Source organism: Daldinia loculata (genome assembly GCF_022478755.1).
Source record: "Daldinia loculata strain CBS 113971 unplaced genomic scaffold F4817scaffold_17, whole genome shotgun sequence".
NCBI classification, from domain to species: domain Eukaryota; kingdom Fungi; phylum Ascomycota; class Sordariomycetes; order Xylariales; family Hypoxylaceae; genus Daldinia; species Daldinia loculata.
Window position 1 is genome coordinate 225079 of NW_026054871.1, and position 20046 is coordinate 245124.

Here is a 20046-nt window from a genome sequence, read left to right on the forward strand (position 1 = left end):
CCGTCAGCTGGAAACCGTAAGAGTACGTAAGTAAGCTATTATAGTAAGCAACGCTATGGGTGGTTTATAAATGCCTGTAGTCAGAATATTATTATAACGACCACTTAGTATAGATACCCCTATTCTAGATTCAAGAATTCTGCTAGTCAAGATGCCAACTTCTAAGGGAGTCTTAGTGTCACGAGCATTCATATATACCTCGTCTTCAACATAGAACTCACGGACACGCCGGATGTTATTTAATATATATATATATTAGGTACTTATGGTACTACGAAATACAGCTGACAGAGTAATCATCCTATTCAAGTAATTCTAGTCAGCAATTCTACAGATTTGTTATTTATGAGGTGTCAGTACTGAGGGATAGAATACGGCTTCAGCAAATGCCGGTTTGCTGGATAGGTATACAGAGACGCCTTCCACGTGTAAACTGAAACGTCCATATCATATTTGAAGCAAGCTATCAAGTCAGATGATGGTTTGCTACACTGCAGGAATGACTCCTTCGAGGCCCACGGGATCTAATATATATATATGCCACATACATTTCCTAGGCTAATTTATGTTTCACTATACCCTATAATTGTTTATTTCTAGCTAAATCATTGCAGATGTCGTGGCCTTTGGAGCAGCTATCGGTATTACTCCACGTGAAGGTGAAATACTATGATCTGTGTGTCCTAGTTTCAAAAGGTATTTTATCGAGAAGCAAGCTCCATGAATTATGGCCATTATCGAAATGGAGTCACCAACAGTTAGTAATTACTGAGCTCTTCTCTTTACGCTTTGTTTGGGTATGACGCATCTCTGTACTTCACGAATATTCATTGATGACCTGTTCCGTTATTTATTCCTCTGGCTCCTTAACGTCTTTGTGGCAGTCTTCTCATAGTTGATTAACTTGAACAGACAACCAGCCAGATATGTTGAACAATTGTTATCAAATGGAGGTAACTACTGTGTTATATCAAACGTTGGTTAAATCCCCGTGCTTACCTGTTTGCATTTGTAAATGCCTAGATTGGTGGGTTTGTAATCGCTATCATGTTAGTTGCCGTCGGGTAGAAATTGGCGGTCAGCATAACCTACAGCACGTCGATTTGATTCCCAAGAGTTGCCTAATTCCTCACCACCTATTTATTTATTTATTGACGCGCCACCATCGCCGATTTAATTAACACCTCTTTCCCTCATACCTTTATCGAAACATTTGGTTCTCAGCTCACCTTCTCCTTTTTCGTTTCTTTTCCGTCTCGTCTGAAGTGTCAATACCATGGCAACGCCGCGAAATACTGTTGTGCTCGATAAAGCTAACTTTGAGACTCTTGTGAAACGGTATGTTAACATAGAACCTTGTCCTATTTGTTATGTGATTATAGAATTCTCGACAGGAGAATCCCCTACCTAGGTAGCTATTAGCTTTATCCTCGATTTAGAAGCTAACATGTTATTATTTAATAGAGCCCACACCGTAAGTAGTACCTGCTTACAACCTGATCAGATCACCAGCTTTCTGACCTAATTCATAGAGTAATGACTATCAACTCAAGGATACCCTCGCCGCTGGCGAGATAGGTCCGCTGATGTGCCTTCCTATGCACGAGTATGAGGAACTTGTGCTTTCTCAACGTCAATACGGTATACCCTCCCCCTTCTGACTTGTCTACGGTACTTTAGACTTATTCTGACCTCTTACTAGCAAACTTGACGCGTCACCTTGTGCAAGGAGGTATGACTGACGAACGCATTACGGTAAGTATTGCTACCTACTTGAATCCTCTCTAGCTGTACAATAGTACCGTAACTTGAGGAATATGCAGTGGTTGCTCTATATAGAACTACTTTGGCACAGGCTAACCGTTGATAGGCTTTGAGTCAGGACGATCTTCCAGGTGTGCAGGCTAGCAAGGCCAAGAGCAAAGTCCCTCACCTAGGGCAGAAGGATGCATCTACCACCTCTGGGAAGCTTAGGGATGGCCGTGTGCTTTCTTCGGACAAGCAAGCCCCAGACAAGCAAGCATCAGACAATCCAGCAAAGTCGAAATTCTTGCCGTCAGGTATACAGCCACGATTCAAAGAGCCGTGGCGCCATGATGCAGATGGACCACAACTTCCCCCCGGGAGCAAGACTACCTTTTGTTTGAAGGGTTTGTCGAGCAGTATGACCTATTGGGATATTACCAGTGTCGTTCGCGGCGGCTCTTTGTCGGGTTTGCGATGGACATCTGGCGCTGAAGTCGCTTTTCTGTCTTTTGTGCAGGAAGAAGGAGCCATGTCATTCTATGACCATGTACAGAAAAATGGCCTCTACATTCAGCAGAAAAAGGTTAGTTATGTTGGTTACCTTCTTTCTTGGGTTGTCTAACGATACTATAGATTCACGTCGCATGGGCTGATCGCCCATTGCACATCAACAGCGATCTTGCTGCTCAGATTCGTAAGGGTGCAAGCAGAAATCTAATCATCCGAGACTGCGAGGGAAAGCTCACCGAACGCGAGATTCGAGAGGATACGGAGCATATCGAGAAACTTGTCATCATCAAGATCATATTTTCAGATGGCCATTGCCGTATCAAGACCAACTCGATCTTCGACGCAATGACCACCAAGATGTGCATGCATAGTAGACGGTAAGCTCCCCTGAGCCTTTCAGATAACATAGCCTTGCCTAACAAAATTCATCTAGAAAGTACAAGAAGTGGGTGATCCAATGGGACCACGACGAGTGCTCCGAGCCATTTGACGGCCCACAAGAGTCACGTTCTCCAAAGCAGAAGGCTGCTTCCAGCAAGAAGCCCGCTGCCCGCGGTCAGAATCGCTTTGCCTCTCTTCGTAGAGACGATAAAAACAATGCCATCTATAATGACAACGGTTATGATACCGACAACCGTGATGATTAGTGACGATGAGATCAATATCCTTTATGTTTTCGAAGGGCCACAATTCTATTGTACAGTTTAGGTTACGCAAGAGTTTTAGGGTTAGTGAGGCTGGTTGTTTTTGATTGTATTGTATTCAGTTCACAAACTTGCATGAGCCACGAATGAGCTGTTAGTTGCAAGAAAACCATCTGATTTCAGGGTTGACCATTTGCAGTCCAGTTGTTTTAATGACAGAGCTCTGTGAGGGGTTGGCTTGAGTACACCGATTACTTGTGGCATCCCAAACGTGTTTAGTGTTTGATGTGCCTTCTTTATACCTACCTCTAGGTAGCTAATTCATATGTTCTAGTCAGACTTGCACTAGTTATGTAGTAAGGCTATACTAGTCCTTGAAAGTGTTAATTGCAATCCGTTTAACAGTTCATTACCTGTTATTCCAATGCAGTTTTTAGAATGATTATTGGCGGTCATAATCCTTGTCCAAAATTAAAGCCCCTGTCTTCTTACCCACCTGGTCCCGAGGCTACGGCACCTCTGTGGAGCCCGTGTAACAATCCCGGACGCTAAATTTCGGTAGTTATTTTTAGATTATGGGAAAGATATATGTGGAAGCATACCTTCGATCCATAACTGTACCTGCCCATCTAAGTCATTAGTATAGTAAGCACAACCAAGCACATCTCTAACCTTAGGTAGTTATGTACTTCCAAACAATGAGATTTTTGCCACGCAATAATGACTCTTGTGAGGTACGTAAAGGTTCTATGGGATAGATAAGTTGCTCCATGCTTATTGATATCGATCTAATATTAAAGTATACTTCAAATCTGGAGTTTGGCGCCCGGTTAAACATAACATTATCGATTTTTCTTGGTACCGATCTGATTTCAGAAAAATCTATTCCAGTATGTGGAGTTAATGGTATGCTGGCTGGAATAATCAGAATGAGCATTGTATATCTTGCTAGTAAAAAACATAGGTAGCAACTCCCTATTAGCCTATTATAAAAGGCATCGGATTGCCCCTTCTACTATCGATTTAAACAAAGTCGCTACGTCCTAGGTATTTAAACCGGATAGCTATTTTTATGAGGTAAATATTTATGTAACCTGGCAGTTTAACAATATATGTTAGGTAACTAAGGTACTAAACGATTCAATTACCTCTTGGCTCTTTGAAGGGCAAATGCGTATGTTTTTTAAAACACGTATAGGTGGCAAATTTGCCCATCGGTAGCCACAACTTATACATTCAGATATTGAGGCTCTGATCTGTTAAAAGTTTTACTGTCCAACTGAAAATTCTCACTGCACAGCTGCCCAGGTGGGTACCTCTTGAGTATCTCGGTACGTACATATATGCATGTACATATGTGCTTGTACAGTACATATTGGGGGCTTGGCAAGTTCCAGATGCAATCAGCACTGGCCACGTTCTACAACTGTGAGCTTATCAGCCACAACAACCTTATTACATATCGTCCTTCGATCCCCACATCGGCAGACAGATCCTACCTAACTGTCAACTTAACAACTCCCAAACAGCTTTCATTCATTTCTCATTATTCGTTTCGTCCAACGCCATAACCTTACTCACCTACAATCAATCAGATCCCGTATTAAATCATAACTCATCAATATCATTTAATTGACAGCTAGTATTTCCCAGCGCAGTTGTGCCTCTTAAGCTTCGAGAGCTACCACCCACGCCACCCCTCACTTGTCGCCTGCTTGTCGCGCCGTCCTATAATTGGCCGGCTTTCCAGCTCAACACAACATTCTGCCCAACCTGTGGTCATGCAAGGAAGTAGAGTCCAGTATGGCGCAATACAAAATGACATTAGAAGATTGTACGTACTATCGCTTCCTAGAGATGGTATCTGTCTGATCTTGATCTGGCGGTTGATTCCGGCGCGGCGTTAAGCGCGTCATATATTGATGAGATATTAGCTAACATTATTCCTTAGGGCTGGACGACCTCTGCGTTCGATTCATCATAAACCTCCCCCGAGAAGACCTGTCCTCAGTAGCACGCATCTGCTTCCAAATTGAAGAAGCACAATGGTTCTACGAAGATTTCATCCGACCTTTGGATCCTGCCTTACCGTCCATGTCGTTGCGGAGTTTTAGTCTTAAGATGTTCCAGCATTGTCCTCTACTCGCATCATTCTCTGCGGAAAGTCATATCAAAGCTTTCGAAGAATTCATGCAATATAAGACAAGAGTACCAGTCCGAGGAGCAGTTATGCTCAACGACGATATGGATGCGGCCGTCCTTGTTCGGGGTTACAAGAAAGGAGCGAGCTGGAGTTTTCCACGAGGGAAGATAAATAAAAACGAAGACGACCTTGATTGCGCTATCCGTGAGGTTTACGAAGAGACAGGGTACGATCTCCGGGAAGCTGGTCTTGTTGACAAGAATGAACCAGTCCACCCCCTTGAGGTTACTATGCATGACCAACAGGTCCGGCTCTATGTGTTTCGCGGCGTACCGGAAGATACTGTCTTTGAAACAAGAACCAGGAAGGAAATTGGGGGCATCAAGTGGTACAAGGTCGAAGAATTACCAGCATTTCGTAAGAGGAAAGGTGCCGGGAAGAACGGGGTCGGAGGTCCTTCTAACGATAAGTTTTATATGGTCGCTCCATTCATGGTTCAATTACGACAATGGGTGATGAAACAAAAGAAGCTGGACGCCCAGAAACTCGGACACCCTAGCGCTCACCACCACCCCCAGTTCTACGAGGAAAATTTGACGGATGATAATGTCGTCCACGAACCAGTCCAGGTACCATCCGCAGGTACAAACTCAGAATTTATTGATAGCGCAACGAAGGAGCTGCATAGGTTGTTGAAGGTGAAGCCACCTACGCAGGGCCTTCAGATACTATCGCCATCCTCGGACCAGCAGGCAGGGCAAGCCCTCCTATCTCTTTTGCGGCCAAAGGTATCAAGTGACGAGGAGGCATCTAGACAAGCACAAGGGGGGAAGACTCGCATCTCGTTTGATCCCGCGTCAATCAATGCCCCCAAACCCATGGCTCCGCATCACCATTATCCCGAGCAGCATGGACCTGCCTCCAGTTACGGAGCAGCACGGCTCGTTGATGCAAATCCAAATGCAATGTACGGAGAGAAACGGTTAACGGCTGATGTAAATCCAAACTCAAGTTATGGAGCAGCACGGTTGACAGGTGAAGCAAATCCAAATCTAAGCTACACACAACAACACCGGGCTCGCCCATTCGTTAACGTCACTACCGAGCTTCCTGGTCCTCCAGCATCTTCAGAACAACCGCGTCAATCCCGGAATCAACCGGTACAACTTGTACATCCCCAACCATTACCCCCGCAGGTACAAAAGGCTATGCTCCTGCGTGGGATGGCCTCCTCCCCACAGGTCACGGACAATACGACTGCCCAGCCAGGACTTTCCCGATTACCACAAGGACATCAATACGGCGCATACGGTCCTCAGGTTCACAATCATGGCGCGCAAGGCGGGTATCCTGAAAGGACACTGCCTACTGAACTACCTGCGCATCCGGCCAACTTGTTGAATGTCCTTAAGGGTGGCGTAAAACAGCCAGATATGAACCAAGGCTTCGTACCGGAATTATCAGGACAGGTCGCGAACATGCAAACGATGCAGAACCCCCAACATCAGTTTTCTGCACCGGGTAATGCGTTTGCTAGCCAATACGAAGCTACAGCCATGCTTTCCGATTTGAACAAAACGTCGATTAACAATGGCCATGCAGCGCCATCGGGGCCTGAGGCGCGGCCTAGACTCCCGACCGATAAACATCGCTCAGATTTACTCAATATGTTCAAGAAGACCGAGTCGTCGGCATCGCAACATGAGGCCGATAGGGAAATAGTAACGCGACGTTCTTCCCGATTGAGCGAAGGCGAGAAACAACAATGGTCCAGTCAGCCTCATTCTAATGCCGGTTCCCTGCGATCTGCAGCCCACGAAAATGGTCGTCCTGTACAAATGAATCCTGAAGCAAACCTTCCATTCCGGGCACTTACTATACTATCTCGCCCTCAACCTGGACAACAGTCACCAAGTCAGAACAGAGTAGCTTCAGCTGCCGGGTCAGAAACAGGTCAGTACCCAGCCACGGCATCACAGCTTAGCCATAGGTCGTTCAGTAAGGGATCGCCTTTTACGAATCCGTCCCCGAAGCCATATCAGCTGGTACCACAGAAGGCAGAACAATTCGGCCGGTCGTCACCGAGGACCTACGCAGACTCGACACACTCTTATCCATACGGTACCTCACACGGGAGTCAACACAACCCGCTGTCGCTGCTCCAAGGTCCGCCTTCTGCGTCAGCACTACCGGTTCCTGGTAGCGTGCAGTTCCGGCAAGACTCAACTGCCGAGCAAAAGAGTGCACTTTTATCTCTTTTCGGAAAGTCGCCGTCAAATTTCGAACAGAGCAAAGGGAAGGAGCCGGCAACGCTCGACCAGTTCAGTACCAGCGCGGCGCCACGATCCCGGTTGGGCTCAGTTGCTTCTAGTGGAGGCGAAGGGAGACCAGGATTGCGGGGGAACGCGTCGAGGCATGAGAGTCAAGCTCCTTTATCCCCCGCAGATAGGAATTTCCTCTTGAACTTCTTAGAAAACGCATCTAACAGCGCGAGACGTTAGCGGTGCACATTTGCTCAGGAGGGTCGTAGAATAGAAGTTTTTATGATCTAGGGGTGGGTTAATTTTGGGTGGAGGTAGAATCATGGGAAGGTTAGTTTAAGGGGCTAGCGATAATTATCATTATACCCCCTATCCGATGCAAGCTAGAAATTGCATTGCTAATATAGGCGTTGAAATTTTGGGAACTCCATGATTTTATATTTCTCTATGTGATTGCATTTGTGAGTTTAATCTTGTTTATAACTGTCCAAGATAAAACCATATGCCAGTATATTCTTACCATAAGCATCTATTTCTCTGCGACTTGTCCTAAGTTACATGTGATATGTTCCTCTAAAAATTGATGATAATTTGGTAAATACTAGGTTAAGTACCTAAGGTAACCCAGGTATTAGCGTAATATAAGACTAGTACCTGTATAATAGGAGGTAGGTACCTACATACATGTATATCGTGTCACCTCAAAACATTTTGATTTGTTTACAATGGGACAAGAAGAGAGGGAAGGCACTCCTTGCTTATGGCTATGGGGTAAGAAGTTCTATTACACTAGTTGCGGACCGGATGCCCCACCAACGGAACCAGTCATACATCATATGTACAAAGACGCGTGCTCCGTGTCACCAACTCGGCAATGTCTAAACTTTAACAAAACAAAGTTTCTAAGCTTAATACTCTTCAGTTTTTCTCCTTCTTGAATTGAATCCAGCACACTTACAACCCCAAACCCCAAAGATCACTATCAACTTTCCAATATGGCGCGACTAGCCCAGGCGCCCATCACCCAGAAGCGAACCATATCCAACCCAGACTCCCTGCCAGACCTTAACCGTCTCCTCGACCGCTTACAAGAGAACATTCTCCATGCCGATGCTGAGAGAGAGCGACGACTGAGAATAAGCGAGTATGAGCGCGCTAAAGCTAGGGTCGTATGTACTTGATCTGGATTGCTTACCTCTGGTTTAATAGAGATTAGAGGAGCTAACTTGGCATACCACTGCTTCTAGAACATCGACTACGCCCGATCGCTCCTGACAAAGCTAGAGCATGACGCGCTTACGATCAAAATACACACGCGACGGCAGGAGGTGCAGAACGATCTAAATGGCAAGCGGGAGGTCCTCGAGCAAATCACCGAGAGGTTCCGCGAGCTCGAGGAGATCAGCGTGGATAGTGACGATGACAGTTCCGAAGGCGAGGATTTGCTAGGCGATATCATTAATACCCCAAGTGAGAGTATTGAGTCGACTTCAGCGGCGGGCCAGCAGGGAGATGATGATGACGATATCGAAGATATAGAGGAGCAGCAAAATGAGGAGGCGGAGATAGAGACGGAAGAGTCGCCATCTCTTACTCCAGAGTCGCAAATTCCAGACCATCGTCAGCAGTCATCCAGTGCAACGCAATCACATCAGGCGACAACAACAGCCTCATCAGCACCAGAACCAACACCGTCAGGGTCAGGAACCAGCACATCGCAGACCCTACGCCCCCGCGGCGCCGCTTCGCAACAGCCCCTCCCGCCAGACACGGCCGAGACCAGCGCGCTGCGCACCCAACTCTTCGGCACCCGCCCCGACCCAAGCACCAGCACAACCTCCACTACGGAAGCAATCATGGACCTCCACCGCGCCGAGCAAGACAAGCTCACCGAGTCGATGGTGGGCATGGCGCGCGCGCTCAAGGAGTCGTCGCACCGGTTCGCGTCGTCGCTGCGCGAGGACCAAGACGTGGTGCGCGCGGCCGGGACCAATCTCGAGCGCAACGAGCGCGGGCTGGGCGCGGTCGCGGGACGCATGGGCGCGCTGAGACGGTTGACGGAGGGGAAGGGCTGGTGGGGACGCATGCTGCTGTATCTCTGGATAGCGGGCTTGGCTATTTTTGCGGTGGTGCTTGTTTTTGTGTTTCCTAAGTTGCGGTTTTAGGGGGGGGAGAAGGTGGTTGAGAGAGAGAAAGAAAGAAAGGAAAGGAAAAGAAAAAAGGGGGGTGAAGGGAAAAGGGGAGTAAGGAAAGGGTACCCTGGTAGCGTTGACTTGATAGGACAAGTTTATGATATTACGATGTTTTGGCGATGATGCATTTACATAGGTAGGTAGCTGGGCGAGCTGGTCTACTTGGCAAGTAAGGCGTTTGCGTTTACGCTGTGTTGCGATATGGTATGGTATGGTATGGTATGGTATGTTGATGCGGTTATGTTAGCTTAGACAGGTACTCGACTTTTAACTGTAAGAGTTCATTGCCATTGTTCTTTTACCCCCGAGGGCGAGACGGCTATCTAAAAATCAACGCTTGCAAATATGTAGCAGTATTTTGCTCGAGCAGGGGTATCTATGGTATGGTAAATGACCGCTAAAGGGGGTCAGTCAGTGAGTATTCGAAATCCATCGCTTCCTCTTACATTCGTACATCTATCTAGCAGTCCACGTACTCGCTCACTCGCTCGCTACTCCTCCTCTGACATGTCGGGTATATCGTCGACGATATCTTGTGTCATAACGACATTGTCCGCCTCCTACTCCTTCTTCTCGCTATCGTCGGGCCCCTGCGGCACTTACACCTCTCGCTTACGACTCTTTCTCATGGTGCGGACTAGCGCCGAGAGATTGCTGATCTCAGGCTGTTCTCCTTGGCTCGGCTCGTCTATATCGGCATTGGCTGCTTCAACCTTTTGGCGCTTGGTCGTCTCGTGATGCTTGACGGCAAGATCGTCGTCCTCGCAGGCACGAGCTCTCTTGTTGTTGTTAACCGCGGTCTTGCCGCGCGTGCGAGCGGAAACCGAGTTTTCACAGTTCGGCTCCTCTTCCTTCCTCTCTTTGGCCTTCTCCCTTTCCTCCTCCTTCTTCTTGTCGTCCTCCTTCACCTTCTCCTTCTCCCTGCGCTGTCGCTTCTCGCCGCCGGTGCGCTGGACAGGCTCCGCGGGGCTCTTGCGCTTGCGGCTGGCGGCTTTATCTAGTTCCTGCTTCTGGTCCTTCTTGGTGCTCGACGTCGAATCCGTGGCCGACGGGGAGTCAGTGCCGCTGCCGAATATGGACCAGCTCTCGGGAGCCGGGTCGTCGAGGGTGCCTACTGGCTTTCCGCCGATCTAATTTTTTTTAAAATACATCTTGTCAGTCACTAGTAATTAGAGAGTCTTGGGGTAAATGTATGACTTACGGGAGGCTGGTACTGGAACTTGCTCTTGTCCGTGGTTCCCGCTTTGGCGATGCGGTCGTTCCAGTGGATACCGGTCTTTTGGTGGAAAAACACCGTGAAGTCTTTCAATGCTGTCTCTAGGAGTACGGGAGTCTCCCGCGGACGATGGATAGAAGGGCGGCTGTCGCGAGGCTTTTTGTAGAATTTGGCTGCGAATTGGTAGAGGTGCGGCTTGGAGTTGGATTCCCAGAGCTGAGAAGGGAGTTAGTGGCGAGTGGTTGAGAGTGAGAGGGGTGGGAGGATAATGTCTAGAAGGTAGGGACTTACATAAAGTTGGTACTTTTGACCAACATTTCCATTCTCCTTGTCGTTACGAGTTAAGGTGATCTCGTAGGGGAAGTAGGTGCCATCTCGATAGATGTGATAGAGGTCTTGAGTGGGTGTTAGCTATTATATTCCAGATACTGTGGATATAGGGGGGAGGGGAGGGGAGATGAGGGTTCTGGAGTGGGAACTCACTTGTGTTAATGAAGGATTCGGCCTGTTCAATCCCTTTCTGCGCCTTCACCTCAAGTTCCTTCTTGGCTTTGGCTTTTTGGTCGATACGCTTGAGTGAGTATTCTTCCTCGTTCACTATTAAAAAAAAAGCATAGTGTCAGCATACACCATCGTTGCTCATAGATGAGTATCAAACACCATTCAAGTCGTGAGTTCCTATTCCGCAAGAGACTTCATAGCAACAAGTAACTCCCGTAGGCCAAAATAATGATCCATTGAGATAGCAAACGATTTAAAAACTTACAGCGTCGCTTCTTATAAAGCGAATCCTCAAACCAGTCCTTGGTCACGATATGTGCCTTGTACTTAATAGCCAGCTTGATAGTAGGGATCCTCGCTTTGTACTGCTCGGGCGTAGCGAGGACATGCGTCACATCCTTGTCGACGATGTTACAGAAGATTCCGCCGTTGTACGTCGTCCAGCGCGCAACATTCTCGTAGGTCCAATCGTCACCGAGAGGCCCAGCTATGGTGATGTCACATTTGGACAGCGTACAGGAGATACCTTTTCCTTGAGGGCGTGACATTGTGGCGGATGATGGTTGTAAAAGATAGAATAAGAGTTGGATTTTTTGAATGTTAATGTAGTGTGCGATGTTCAATATTGAGTAGAGTTGTCGTGAGTTGTGAGTTGTTGTAGGTTTTAGTTGTAAAATAAGTGGTGGCTGGGACGAGAAGAGGGAATGAGTACCTGAGGTAAGAACTTGTTGCATTGGCCACCCCGTCTCTTTTTTTGCAGGCAGGAGGGAGTTGATTTACCGCAAGACTTTTTATCGTCACGAGTAGCTGGTTGTAGTAGGTAATTTAGTGCGGTGAGGGGCTCACGATATGAGGCGACGGCGTGGGGGATAGGTACCTAATGTACAGAACCGCTGCGAGTACTCATCGGTCACAAGACCACAGATAATAAATCAGACTATCTCTAAGCTAGAATGATCTTGGGACAAATTCACCATGCACTTTATTACTGAGAAACTCCCGTCGATAAGTGAGAACATGAAAAATATCATATAAAAATCCTCAAACCCATCCGTTAAAAGCTGCAAACCGTAGTCTGTTGCAACTAAGGCGAGGAGTAAGATCTAGAGTACTGATACTTGCAAGACTCGAATATTCTTTTTCTCTGATACATGGCAATCAACGACCAGTAGCACGTACCCCCTAATCCTACAATATGTTCGATACAGTCGACAGTTAAAGTACTAGTCGAATATATAACAGTAAATAGCTTCATTAAGGGCCGAACTAGACCATTTTTCGATAGTACAAGAAGCCACCTTATTTCATAGGGCATTAGAGATCTTATGCCCATCTATTTAATCGAAAATTCAGGCCATTTAGATGAGCTGTAGCAAATGTCCAGAGCAAACCAGAAGTGTAATCGTAGAATCAGTGATAGTAAAGGCACCCGTCGAAGCCGGGACTTGAACCTACTTACCTAGGTGCCCAGGAGGAAGTAAGATACTGGTGGATTTACCATCTAGGTAGAGCCTCAAAGTGTTTCTCGAAAGAATTCTTGGTAATTACTGCGTAGACTCATAATTAGCACACCCCTTAAAGATAATGTTTTCAAGTATCTACCAATTCATAATCCACGGTACCATTCAACCTAACCACAGCAATGTCACAAGAAAACAGAAGACATAAAATAACCTAAACTTATCATGGGTATCATTCAAATCACGTATTCCTTATACCTACGCACTCGCCTTCCTTCCCAGTCCTAACCTCCTCAGACCCAGATCCAGCCTGTTCAAATTTAAATTTACATAATACCACCTAATACCCGTCCCAAGTCCCAAGTCCCAAGTCCCAAATCCAGTTTTATTTACACACTCCTCAGAACAACGTACTCTTCTTCTTCAACATCTTCCCACTCCCGCTCCCAGTCCCACTATCCGCGCTTCCGCCTCTTCTCCGCCCCGAATTCGGCTGCAACTGCTGCCCGTACCCGTACCCGTACCCATATCCCAAAGCCTGCGGCATAGGAGCACCAGGCGTAGGTCCCACAGCATGGAACCAGCTGCCGAACCCTCCTCCATGCGAATGTGGTTTGGGTCCCGCGCTCACGGGCCGCGGCGGTGGGACCGGTGGTTGTAGCTGCGTGCGGCTGGGCCCAGCGACGGTTTGTCGGGGCGGTAAATTTGGTTTCGGGCCGAAGTCTTGGCCTTCTATACCGAACTCCTTCCGCAGCCTCTCCGTCTCCTTGGCAACTTCAGCATCGCGGCGCTGACGCTCTTTTTCCTCTTCCTCGAGCATCCTCTTGATGCGCTTCTGCTCCGCGCGGTCCCGCTTCTCGCGCTCACGCTGTTCTTGCTGGACTAAGGCCTGCAGACGCTTGGTCTCGACGTCGATGCTAGATTCTGCAGGAGGTGTGGGCTGTTGGGTGACGGGGGAGGTGGTCTTTGCGGGAGGGAGGTTGCCGAATGCGCCGGTCATGAGACGTGGTGATGTGGATGAGGTTGGACTGGGCCGCGAGTTCTTGCGCCTATTTGCTGAGCCTGCAATATTGAATGAGTCCCGGTTGGGGAATAAGTATATCTCGCGAATGACCTCAGCGCCGAGCAGCAATACGACTTCGAGGCCTTTGCGATCCTCTATGTCCACCCTCTGAAGATTCGGCTCGTAAATGGTGACGCTGGGTTCCCTCCCGTTCTTGTATAACGCTATTGTGATATCCGGGTCTTTGCTCTTCTTGCCACCGACTGATGTGCCTGTCATGTAGCATGTCATGTCCTTAGAGAACTTACTATCTCTCTTCCACCTAAACATTATTTTGGGTGTGAGACTGCTTGCGACCGGGTCATTCTGCTGGCGATCAACTTTGGACACCGAGGGCATGCGGAAGCTCTGCTGAGGCATTTCAAACTCCCACGACTCCTTCCCGGTCCAGGTGCTCTTCTCACCCTTTACCATAACCTGCTGCTCTGGGTTGTAGAGTTGTATGGCGAATCCGTCAGGGATCAAAGGTACAGGTGGGGGTGGAACACCATTCTGTTGTCTGATTTCGGCAGCGGACAGAGTAGGCTGCTGAAACTCGGGCTCGATCAGGACCTCTGCCAAGATGACATCCTGAAAGCTCGCGTCTCCCAAGGCCACAGCGTACTTATTCCTAGACTGGGGAAGGTCCGGGTTTATTTTCTGGAGTGAGTATTCAGGTGCCGGCTCGGAGCCATTTTGAGAGAAGTATAAGATCCTACATAGCGGATTATTAGAGGGTCTGAAGAAGAAAGTTGGTAAGTTCTCGTCGAGCATTTTGCAAAAGTTGCGCCAAGTATTCCAACGTCCTGGCTCATCTGTCGGTTGTAGGTGATAATTTGTAGGTGATATGATGTAATGTAGTGTACAAAGCTTAGTCAAGATGGACAAGATATAAAAGATTCCAAGTAAGAGAAGGTAGAAAGCTAGAATTCTAAATAAGTGACTTCCAAGACAAGTCGCAGCTGACCTAAGTGGGCAATGTATGAAAAAGAAGGAAGTGGCAGTAGTGGGTGACGAAGCCAAAAAGCTAGGCTCGGGTCGGCACAATAGACTCAGCCTCGATATCGTCGTTATGCCTTCCGAGAACAATGGAAGCGCGCCAAGGGTCAAAAAGGGCCAAGATGACAATCATGTACGTACTTCCAAGTATATAGTTGAATGTAGACTAAAACATCAAGACTGCAATGCGACGGAAAGAAGATGAGGATATGAACAGAAATAAATTATGTATGAATTAGATACCTAATATAATATGCGCGTGAGATGCACCTTATTGTACGGTGTCTCATTGTCGTCATGTGCTCAAGGTTGTTTGCAGCTTGGGTCACTCAAGAATTCCCTTAAAAGTGGACTCGACCCTGCTATAATTATGGCATCTACAGGGAACTTTGCTGTGAATATTACAGGGGACCACCCCGCTAATTAGTACCGGTTGAAGGAACGCCGAGCCACAGGGCGAGAGGGCTGTGCGACTCAGCTCGGACACCGGTAACGAGAACCAATCCATTCGCTCCTTTCTCATTACTAAACACACTACATGAACGATATCAGCCAGCTCAGCTTCGACATAATACAACGCGCGTCTGGTAAATCTTCCTACACAAAAGGCTTATTACGAGTGATTTGATCTGTGTAGGTGATTACATGTACACATATGAAAACATGTAACTATTCCGTATGAAAATCAATATCAACAGCTTATTTTCCTGAGCATAGTATATACCCACCTTTGATCTATCGGTAACGAGTCTTCACGGCTCGTCCACAATTAGTAACGATGGGAAGCCACTCCACATAAGATCGTCCGTCGTACTCGCAGGAATAAAAACTGATCACTTGAAATTTCTGACGTTTGTCATGATCGTCGAGACCTTGAACTTTAGTCATATGTTGCAAGTTTGCCATCCAAGACGAGCATCAAAAACCGGGGTTGATCTAGGCAACTCCGATTCTCCTATTGATGTAAGAGGGATTTTTGCATCTTTCAACTATGTACGTATCCAAATTTATGGAGAGCCTAGTTACGGTTGACCAGACAAGCCACTGTGCCAAAATGAAAAAAATAATCGCACACTAAACTAAAGTTGGTAGGAGGTCACTTGCCACAATTTAAAAAATATTAAATGTGTACTTCCAAGCCTTATTACGGTTTATTGTAATAAGAATATTGATTTAACCAATATAATATAAAGGATTGGCCAATTAAATTAAAAGATTTAATTGTCAATCCAATTGTCAACTACCACATCTACACATTTAAATAACTTTACAATTTTAACAATTATAACATTACAATTGGTATCATTTTATAGCCTCAATTAAAGCGAAAATAATTATCCAGGTTGCATGCTTATACTATGTATTGTTGTTAAGATATCTAAAGTCTTTTGAAAACGGTCGTCTCAAAGGGTATTAATCAAATAGCCTTATACAATAATCCGTACAGCCTCCTGATTGGCCAGCCAGCCTCATACATACATACACATACATACATATATCAGAGATCATTCAAAAAGACCTCGTTTTTCAGCCTTTTTGCCTCGGAATGACTGTATGCGACCGTATAGTCTTTAACCAATGTATGCGACCAAGTAAAAGCAATATGTAAGGATAGATAGCCATTGCATCGTCATTTAAATTGAATTGAATTGAATTGAATTGAATTGAATTGAACATGAAGCTGTAACAGAGATGTGGTGTAAGGATAAGGATAAGGATAAGGATAAGGATAAGGATAAGGATAAGGATAAGGATAAGGATATTGCCAGACGGGCGGTGTAAGATTTAGCCAATAGAAAGGCGCGCATCTTAAAAAGAGTAAGAGGTTGGGACTATTCCAAAAGTACAAGTGTATAGTAGTAAATTTGTATGGTGGGGGAGGTACTTGACGATATATGACACCTATCATTCCAGAGACCTGTACGTACACGTGATACCCTTTAAGACGACCGTTTTCAAAAGACTTTAGATATCTTAACAACAATACATAGTATAAGCATGCAACCTGGATATTTATTTTCGCTTTAATTGAGGCTATAAAATGATACCAATTGTAATGTTATAATTGCTAAAATTGTAAAGTTATTTAAATGTGTAGATAAATCTTTTGATTAAATAAAAGATTAAAAATAAACATATCCTTTTAAAGCATATTATATATAACGTTATAACGTATGTATTTAAAAAGAATAATCCTTTTTTCCCATATAAAAGTGCGAAGTACCGCAATAAATCGAGCTAATTGCGCTAACCTGTGGCTAACTACCCTTTTAAGCTAAGCTCACAGACTTTTTTTCATTTTGGCACAGTGGCCTGTCTGGTCAACCGTACTAGTTCTACCTTCTAGTTCATTTTCAACTTCCAAAAAAGAACTCGGTATGTAAGTAGTTAACTTAGACTGGAATAAGTTAATTCTATGTAATAAGTATTCATCATCATCCGTTCTTCTATAGTAATACCTCCTCATGTGACTCCCCGACTCCTGCTAACATGGGAAATGCATGGTATAAGTGCTGAAACAGCATTGTCCTCAAACCCAAGAAGGATATGGGTCCTAATTGTATAAGACGCTAGGTGATATTGTAATTCACCATCCACTCGGTAACGATATTGTAAGCGTGGATCGTTATGTATATTATTGACCAACACGAATGAACGCAAGGTCATGTACCCCTTTTAAAGTTAGATTATAATTCCTTTTCGTTTTGGTCTCGCTATAGATCCTGTTCCTTGGGGGTTCCTGGATTGGGACAACGAAGAAAAGAGTAAAAGTATCGTGTTGGATTCTTTTGGTATTAAGTAGTATCGTCCATCACCGGTAAGCGGTCTGTTGTGTTGCACTTATCGCGCCTGGGATTGCTGGCATAACAGGCACTTCTCCACGTTCCCGCGCCCTCGAACCCGCTCTCTTCGCTCGTCCTGCCTGCTGGTTGACCCAGCTGGTTATAGAGCGAAACCGAGCTGGACGGTCCTCGCTCGCTTCCGTATATACCGTTTCCCTCCTTTCGCCTGGCCGACTCATCCATGAGTCTCGAGCGGCAGGGTTCTCCTCGTCCAGACCAGGTACGGGATTGTCCGCTCCTGAGGACGGAGGTATAATAATGTCACCGTCCCCAAATCCAGAAGATATGGACGATATTTCGCTAGCTCGGGTTCCAGCCCGTTTCGGCGCATTAAATGTTTCTGGTGGTTGTCGAGGAAGGTCTGATTCGTTGTAATATGGCCGGGTTACTTGAGACCTCATGGTCAGGTTGATATCGCCATTATTTGAGGCGCCTCCATTTCCTGGAATATATTGGTTTATGATACTCGCAAGCGGTGGGTTATTTTCTGGTGACTGCCGAAGGGTTCCTGCCTCGGAATTTGAGGCGACTGAACGTACTATGCTCCCAGGTCCTGGTGAATACGCTTTACTGGGGCCATAGAAGTTGCCTGATTGCATGGTACCATGCTCTCCCTGCTCGTAAATAGGGGGCGCCTCGTTAGCCATGTATAACGTACGGTCATCTATCGATCCTCTCCGTTTCTCATTGAACTTGTCGATAGATCCCATACCGCCGCTAATACCAATGCCCTGACCCTTCGTCCTCTTTATGACCTTGTAGATAATCCATCCGATAAAGCAGAATAAAATGAAAGCACCTTGGACGTATTAGTCACCTGATTTCGCTGAAAAGAAAAAAACTACTGACCTATTGCACCTGCGGCAATGAGGAGGTGCTCTGCTGTAGGATTCAAAACACCCTGCTGTTGCTGTTGAGGGTCTTTATGCCATTTATACTTGCCCCCATCGTTATCGCCCACAGTATCTGAGGCTACGGGTACTGACGTTGGTTCCGTAAACAACTGCCCAGTGGTGACTGTGGGAACAAACTGGGAAGTGATGGGTGATTCCAGATCGTCATAGTCATCGTGCTCCTCTTTACCCTGTTGTGGAGGGAATGCTTTCCCTAGACTAGGAGGAGTTGAAAAAACCTATCGGCAAGTTATTAGTTCGTTTCTAACAAGATTGAATTGACAGATGAACATACCGGAACATGTAGTGGTATAGAAGTAGACGATAATTGAGATATGGGAGTAGTGGTCATGATCGTTAACGGAGTAGTAGTTCGACTTGGTAGCGCAGTCAGAGTAACAATAGACCCCGAAGAGCTTGGTGTAGGTAACTGAGTTGTTTTCTGTGGAGAATCGCTGATCTTATCGTCTTCGTCGTCATCGCTGTCATCGTCACTCAAGTCTCCCAGACCATGTTTAGGATCATCGTCTGAATCACTGTCGCTCTCGTGGTCGCCTCGAATAACAATCCGTCGTGCTCTCAAATTTCTAGTGCTAGTAGCATCGTCTTCGGTATTCCTACGTTCCAAACTCCTACGCGAGAATAACGTCGACCGCTGACCCATTTTTGGTGACCCCCTCCATGGTTGAGCGTCCTGGGATTGTCGTCTCCTGTTAGATGGCGGCATGTTATCGTTCAGAAGCTATTACTATACGCCGAAATGCTCTGCATCCAAGCACTTTTCCTGAATTCATAACATAACCAGTATGCGAACAAGATAAAAGAAAGACGAATATTATTAAAGTCACCCAAAAACGTATCTGGTTGGGTACACCGAAAACGACAGGACGGAATGAACTGAATACCAAGAACCCAAGTTTGAGGATTGACTAATAGAATACAAGAAGGCCCGCCTTGGAAGAAAAAGAGAAGGAAAGAAGGGGAAAAAAGATCGAAAAAGCCAAGAGTAACGGAGGTACGAAGTAATACATAGTAGAGAAGAAAGTGCAATTCAGAGTCGTATTAGATCTCAGGTCTCCAAGTTGAGATTCGGAGACCAAGGCTCAACTAGTGCAACGCGTCTCAGGGATGTAATGAGGGCCCCTGGACCCCTTCAACCTTCAACGAGCCCCGGACGGCCATATCCCTGACCGGCATAGCTATCCCATGTGGTATTCTTGCTTAGGCTTGCGATGCCAATAGGGTCTTCGCGAAAGGGGATTAACGGTTTGCTGCTGGGGTTTTACTTATACGACGACTCACATAAGCTATATCAATTGAAACTTTTCAGATATGATAGTTAATACGTTAGACGCATTTACTTCTTGTAGAGAGGAACAAATATTAGATAACTTCGTAGCATATTGAATTTACTGTGCTGACATTAATTACGGAGGCCATAGCCAAATAGAAGCGCGTCGATGTCGGCGCAAGAGTCCGAAAGTCCGAAAATCGGTTGAGATTTGAGGCTCCCTTTCACTTGAAGGGGACCAATGCCGCTCGTATAAAGTAGCACAGCGAAACTACTGATGTTTTCGCCGTCGTCTCTTAGGGGTG

The 20046-nt window shown here is 46.2% G+C and overlaps 6 protein-coding genes across 6 annotated transcripts; 3 read left to right on the forward strand and 3 right to left on the reverse strand.

Annotated features, from left to right (window-relative positions):
- The first annotated feature begins 1157 nt into the window (after nucleotides 1-1157).
- F4817DRAFT_66084 (uncharacterized protein) lies at nucleotides 1158-3236 on the forward strand. The gene is made up of 7 exons (XM_049307731.1): nucleotides 1158-1338; nucleotides 1465-1474; nucleotides 1533-1641; nucleotides 1703-1755; nucleotides 1871-2329; nucleotides 2380-2633; nucleotides 2690-3236. Exons 1-7 carry the CDS (start codon nucleotides 1277-1279, stop codon nucleotides 2901-2903), a joined length of 1161 nt encoding a protein of 386 aa, XP_049160202.1. The 5' UTR covers nucleotides 1158-1276; the 3' UTR covers nucleotides 2904-3236.
- A 1164-nt stretch (nucleotides 3237-4400) lies between these two features.
- Nucleotides 4401-8028, forward strand: F4817DRAFT_334029 (uncharacterized protein). Its single transcript, XM_049302841.1, has 3 exons — nucleotides 4401-4734; nucleotides 4852-7915; nucleotides 7982-8028. The coding sequence occupies exons 1-2, from the start codon at nucleotides 4704-4706 to the stop codon at nucleotides 7542-7544; spliced, it is 2724 nt and encodes a 907-aa protein (XP_049160203.1). The 5' UTR covers nucleotides 4401-4703; the 3' UTR covers nucleotides 7545-7915; nucleotides 7982-8028.
- Nucleotides 8029-8041: 13 nt separating this feature from the next.
- On the forward strand, nucleotides 8042-9785 carry F4817DRAFT_334030 (uncharacterized protein). Its single transcript, XM_049302842.1, has 2 exons — nucleotides 8042-8473; nucleotides 8552-9785. Exons 1-2 carry the CDS (start codon nucleotides 8300-8302, stop codon nucleotides 9467-9469), a joined length of 1092 nt encoding a protein of 363 aa, XP_049160204.1. The 5' UTR covers nucleotides 8042-8299; the 3' UTR covers nucleotides 9470-9785.
- F4817DRAFT_364355 (uncharacterized protein) lies at nucleotides 9679-11796 on the reverse strand. Its single transcript, XM_049306742.1, has 5 exons — nucleotides 11479-11796; nucleotides 11196-11309; nucleotides 11004-11107; nucleotides 10698-10928; nucleotides 9679-10626 (listed from the first exon to the last, which is right to left on the reverse strand). The coding sequence occupies exons 1-5, from the start codon at nucleotides 11759-11761 to the stop codon at nucleotides 10096-10098; spliced, it is 1263 nt and encodes a 420-aa protein (XP_049160205.1). The 5' UTR covers nucleotides 11762-11796; the 3' UTR covers nucleotides 9679-10095.
- A 1078-nt stretch (nucleotides 11797-12874) lies between these two features.
- F4817DRAFT_334032 (uncharacterized protein) lies at nucleotides 12875-14952 on the reverse strand. The gene has a single exon (XM_049302843.1). The coding sequence runs from the start codon at nucleotides 14487-14489 to the stop codon at nucleotides 13074-13076; it is 1416 nt and encodes a 471-aa protein (XP_049160206.1). The 5' UTR covers nucleotides 14490-14952; the 3' UTR covers nucleotides 12875-13073.
- A 2401-nt stretch (nucleotides 14953-17353) lies between these two features.
- On the reverse strand, nucleotides 17354-19536 carry F4817DRAFT_66163 (uncharacterized protein). Its single transcript, XM_049307732.1, has 3 exons — nucleotides 18746-19536; nucleotides 18407-18689; nucleotides 17354-18356 (listed from the first exon to the last, which is right to left on the reverse strand). The coding sequence occupies exons 1-3, from the start codon at nucleotides 19175-19177 to the stop codon at nucleotides 17527-17529; spliced, it is 1545 nt and encodes a 514-aa protein (XP_049160207.1). The 5' UTR covers nucleotides 19178-19536; the 3' UTR covers nucleotides 17354-17526.
- Between the last annotated feature and the right edge of the window lie 510 nt (nucleotides 19537-20046).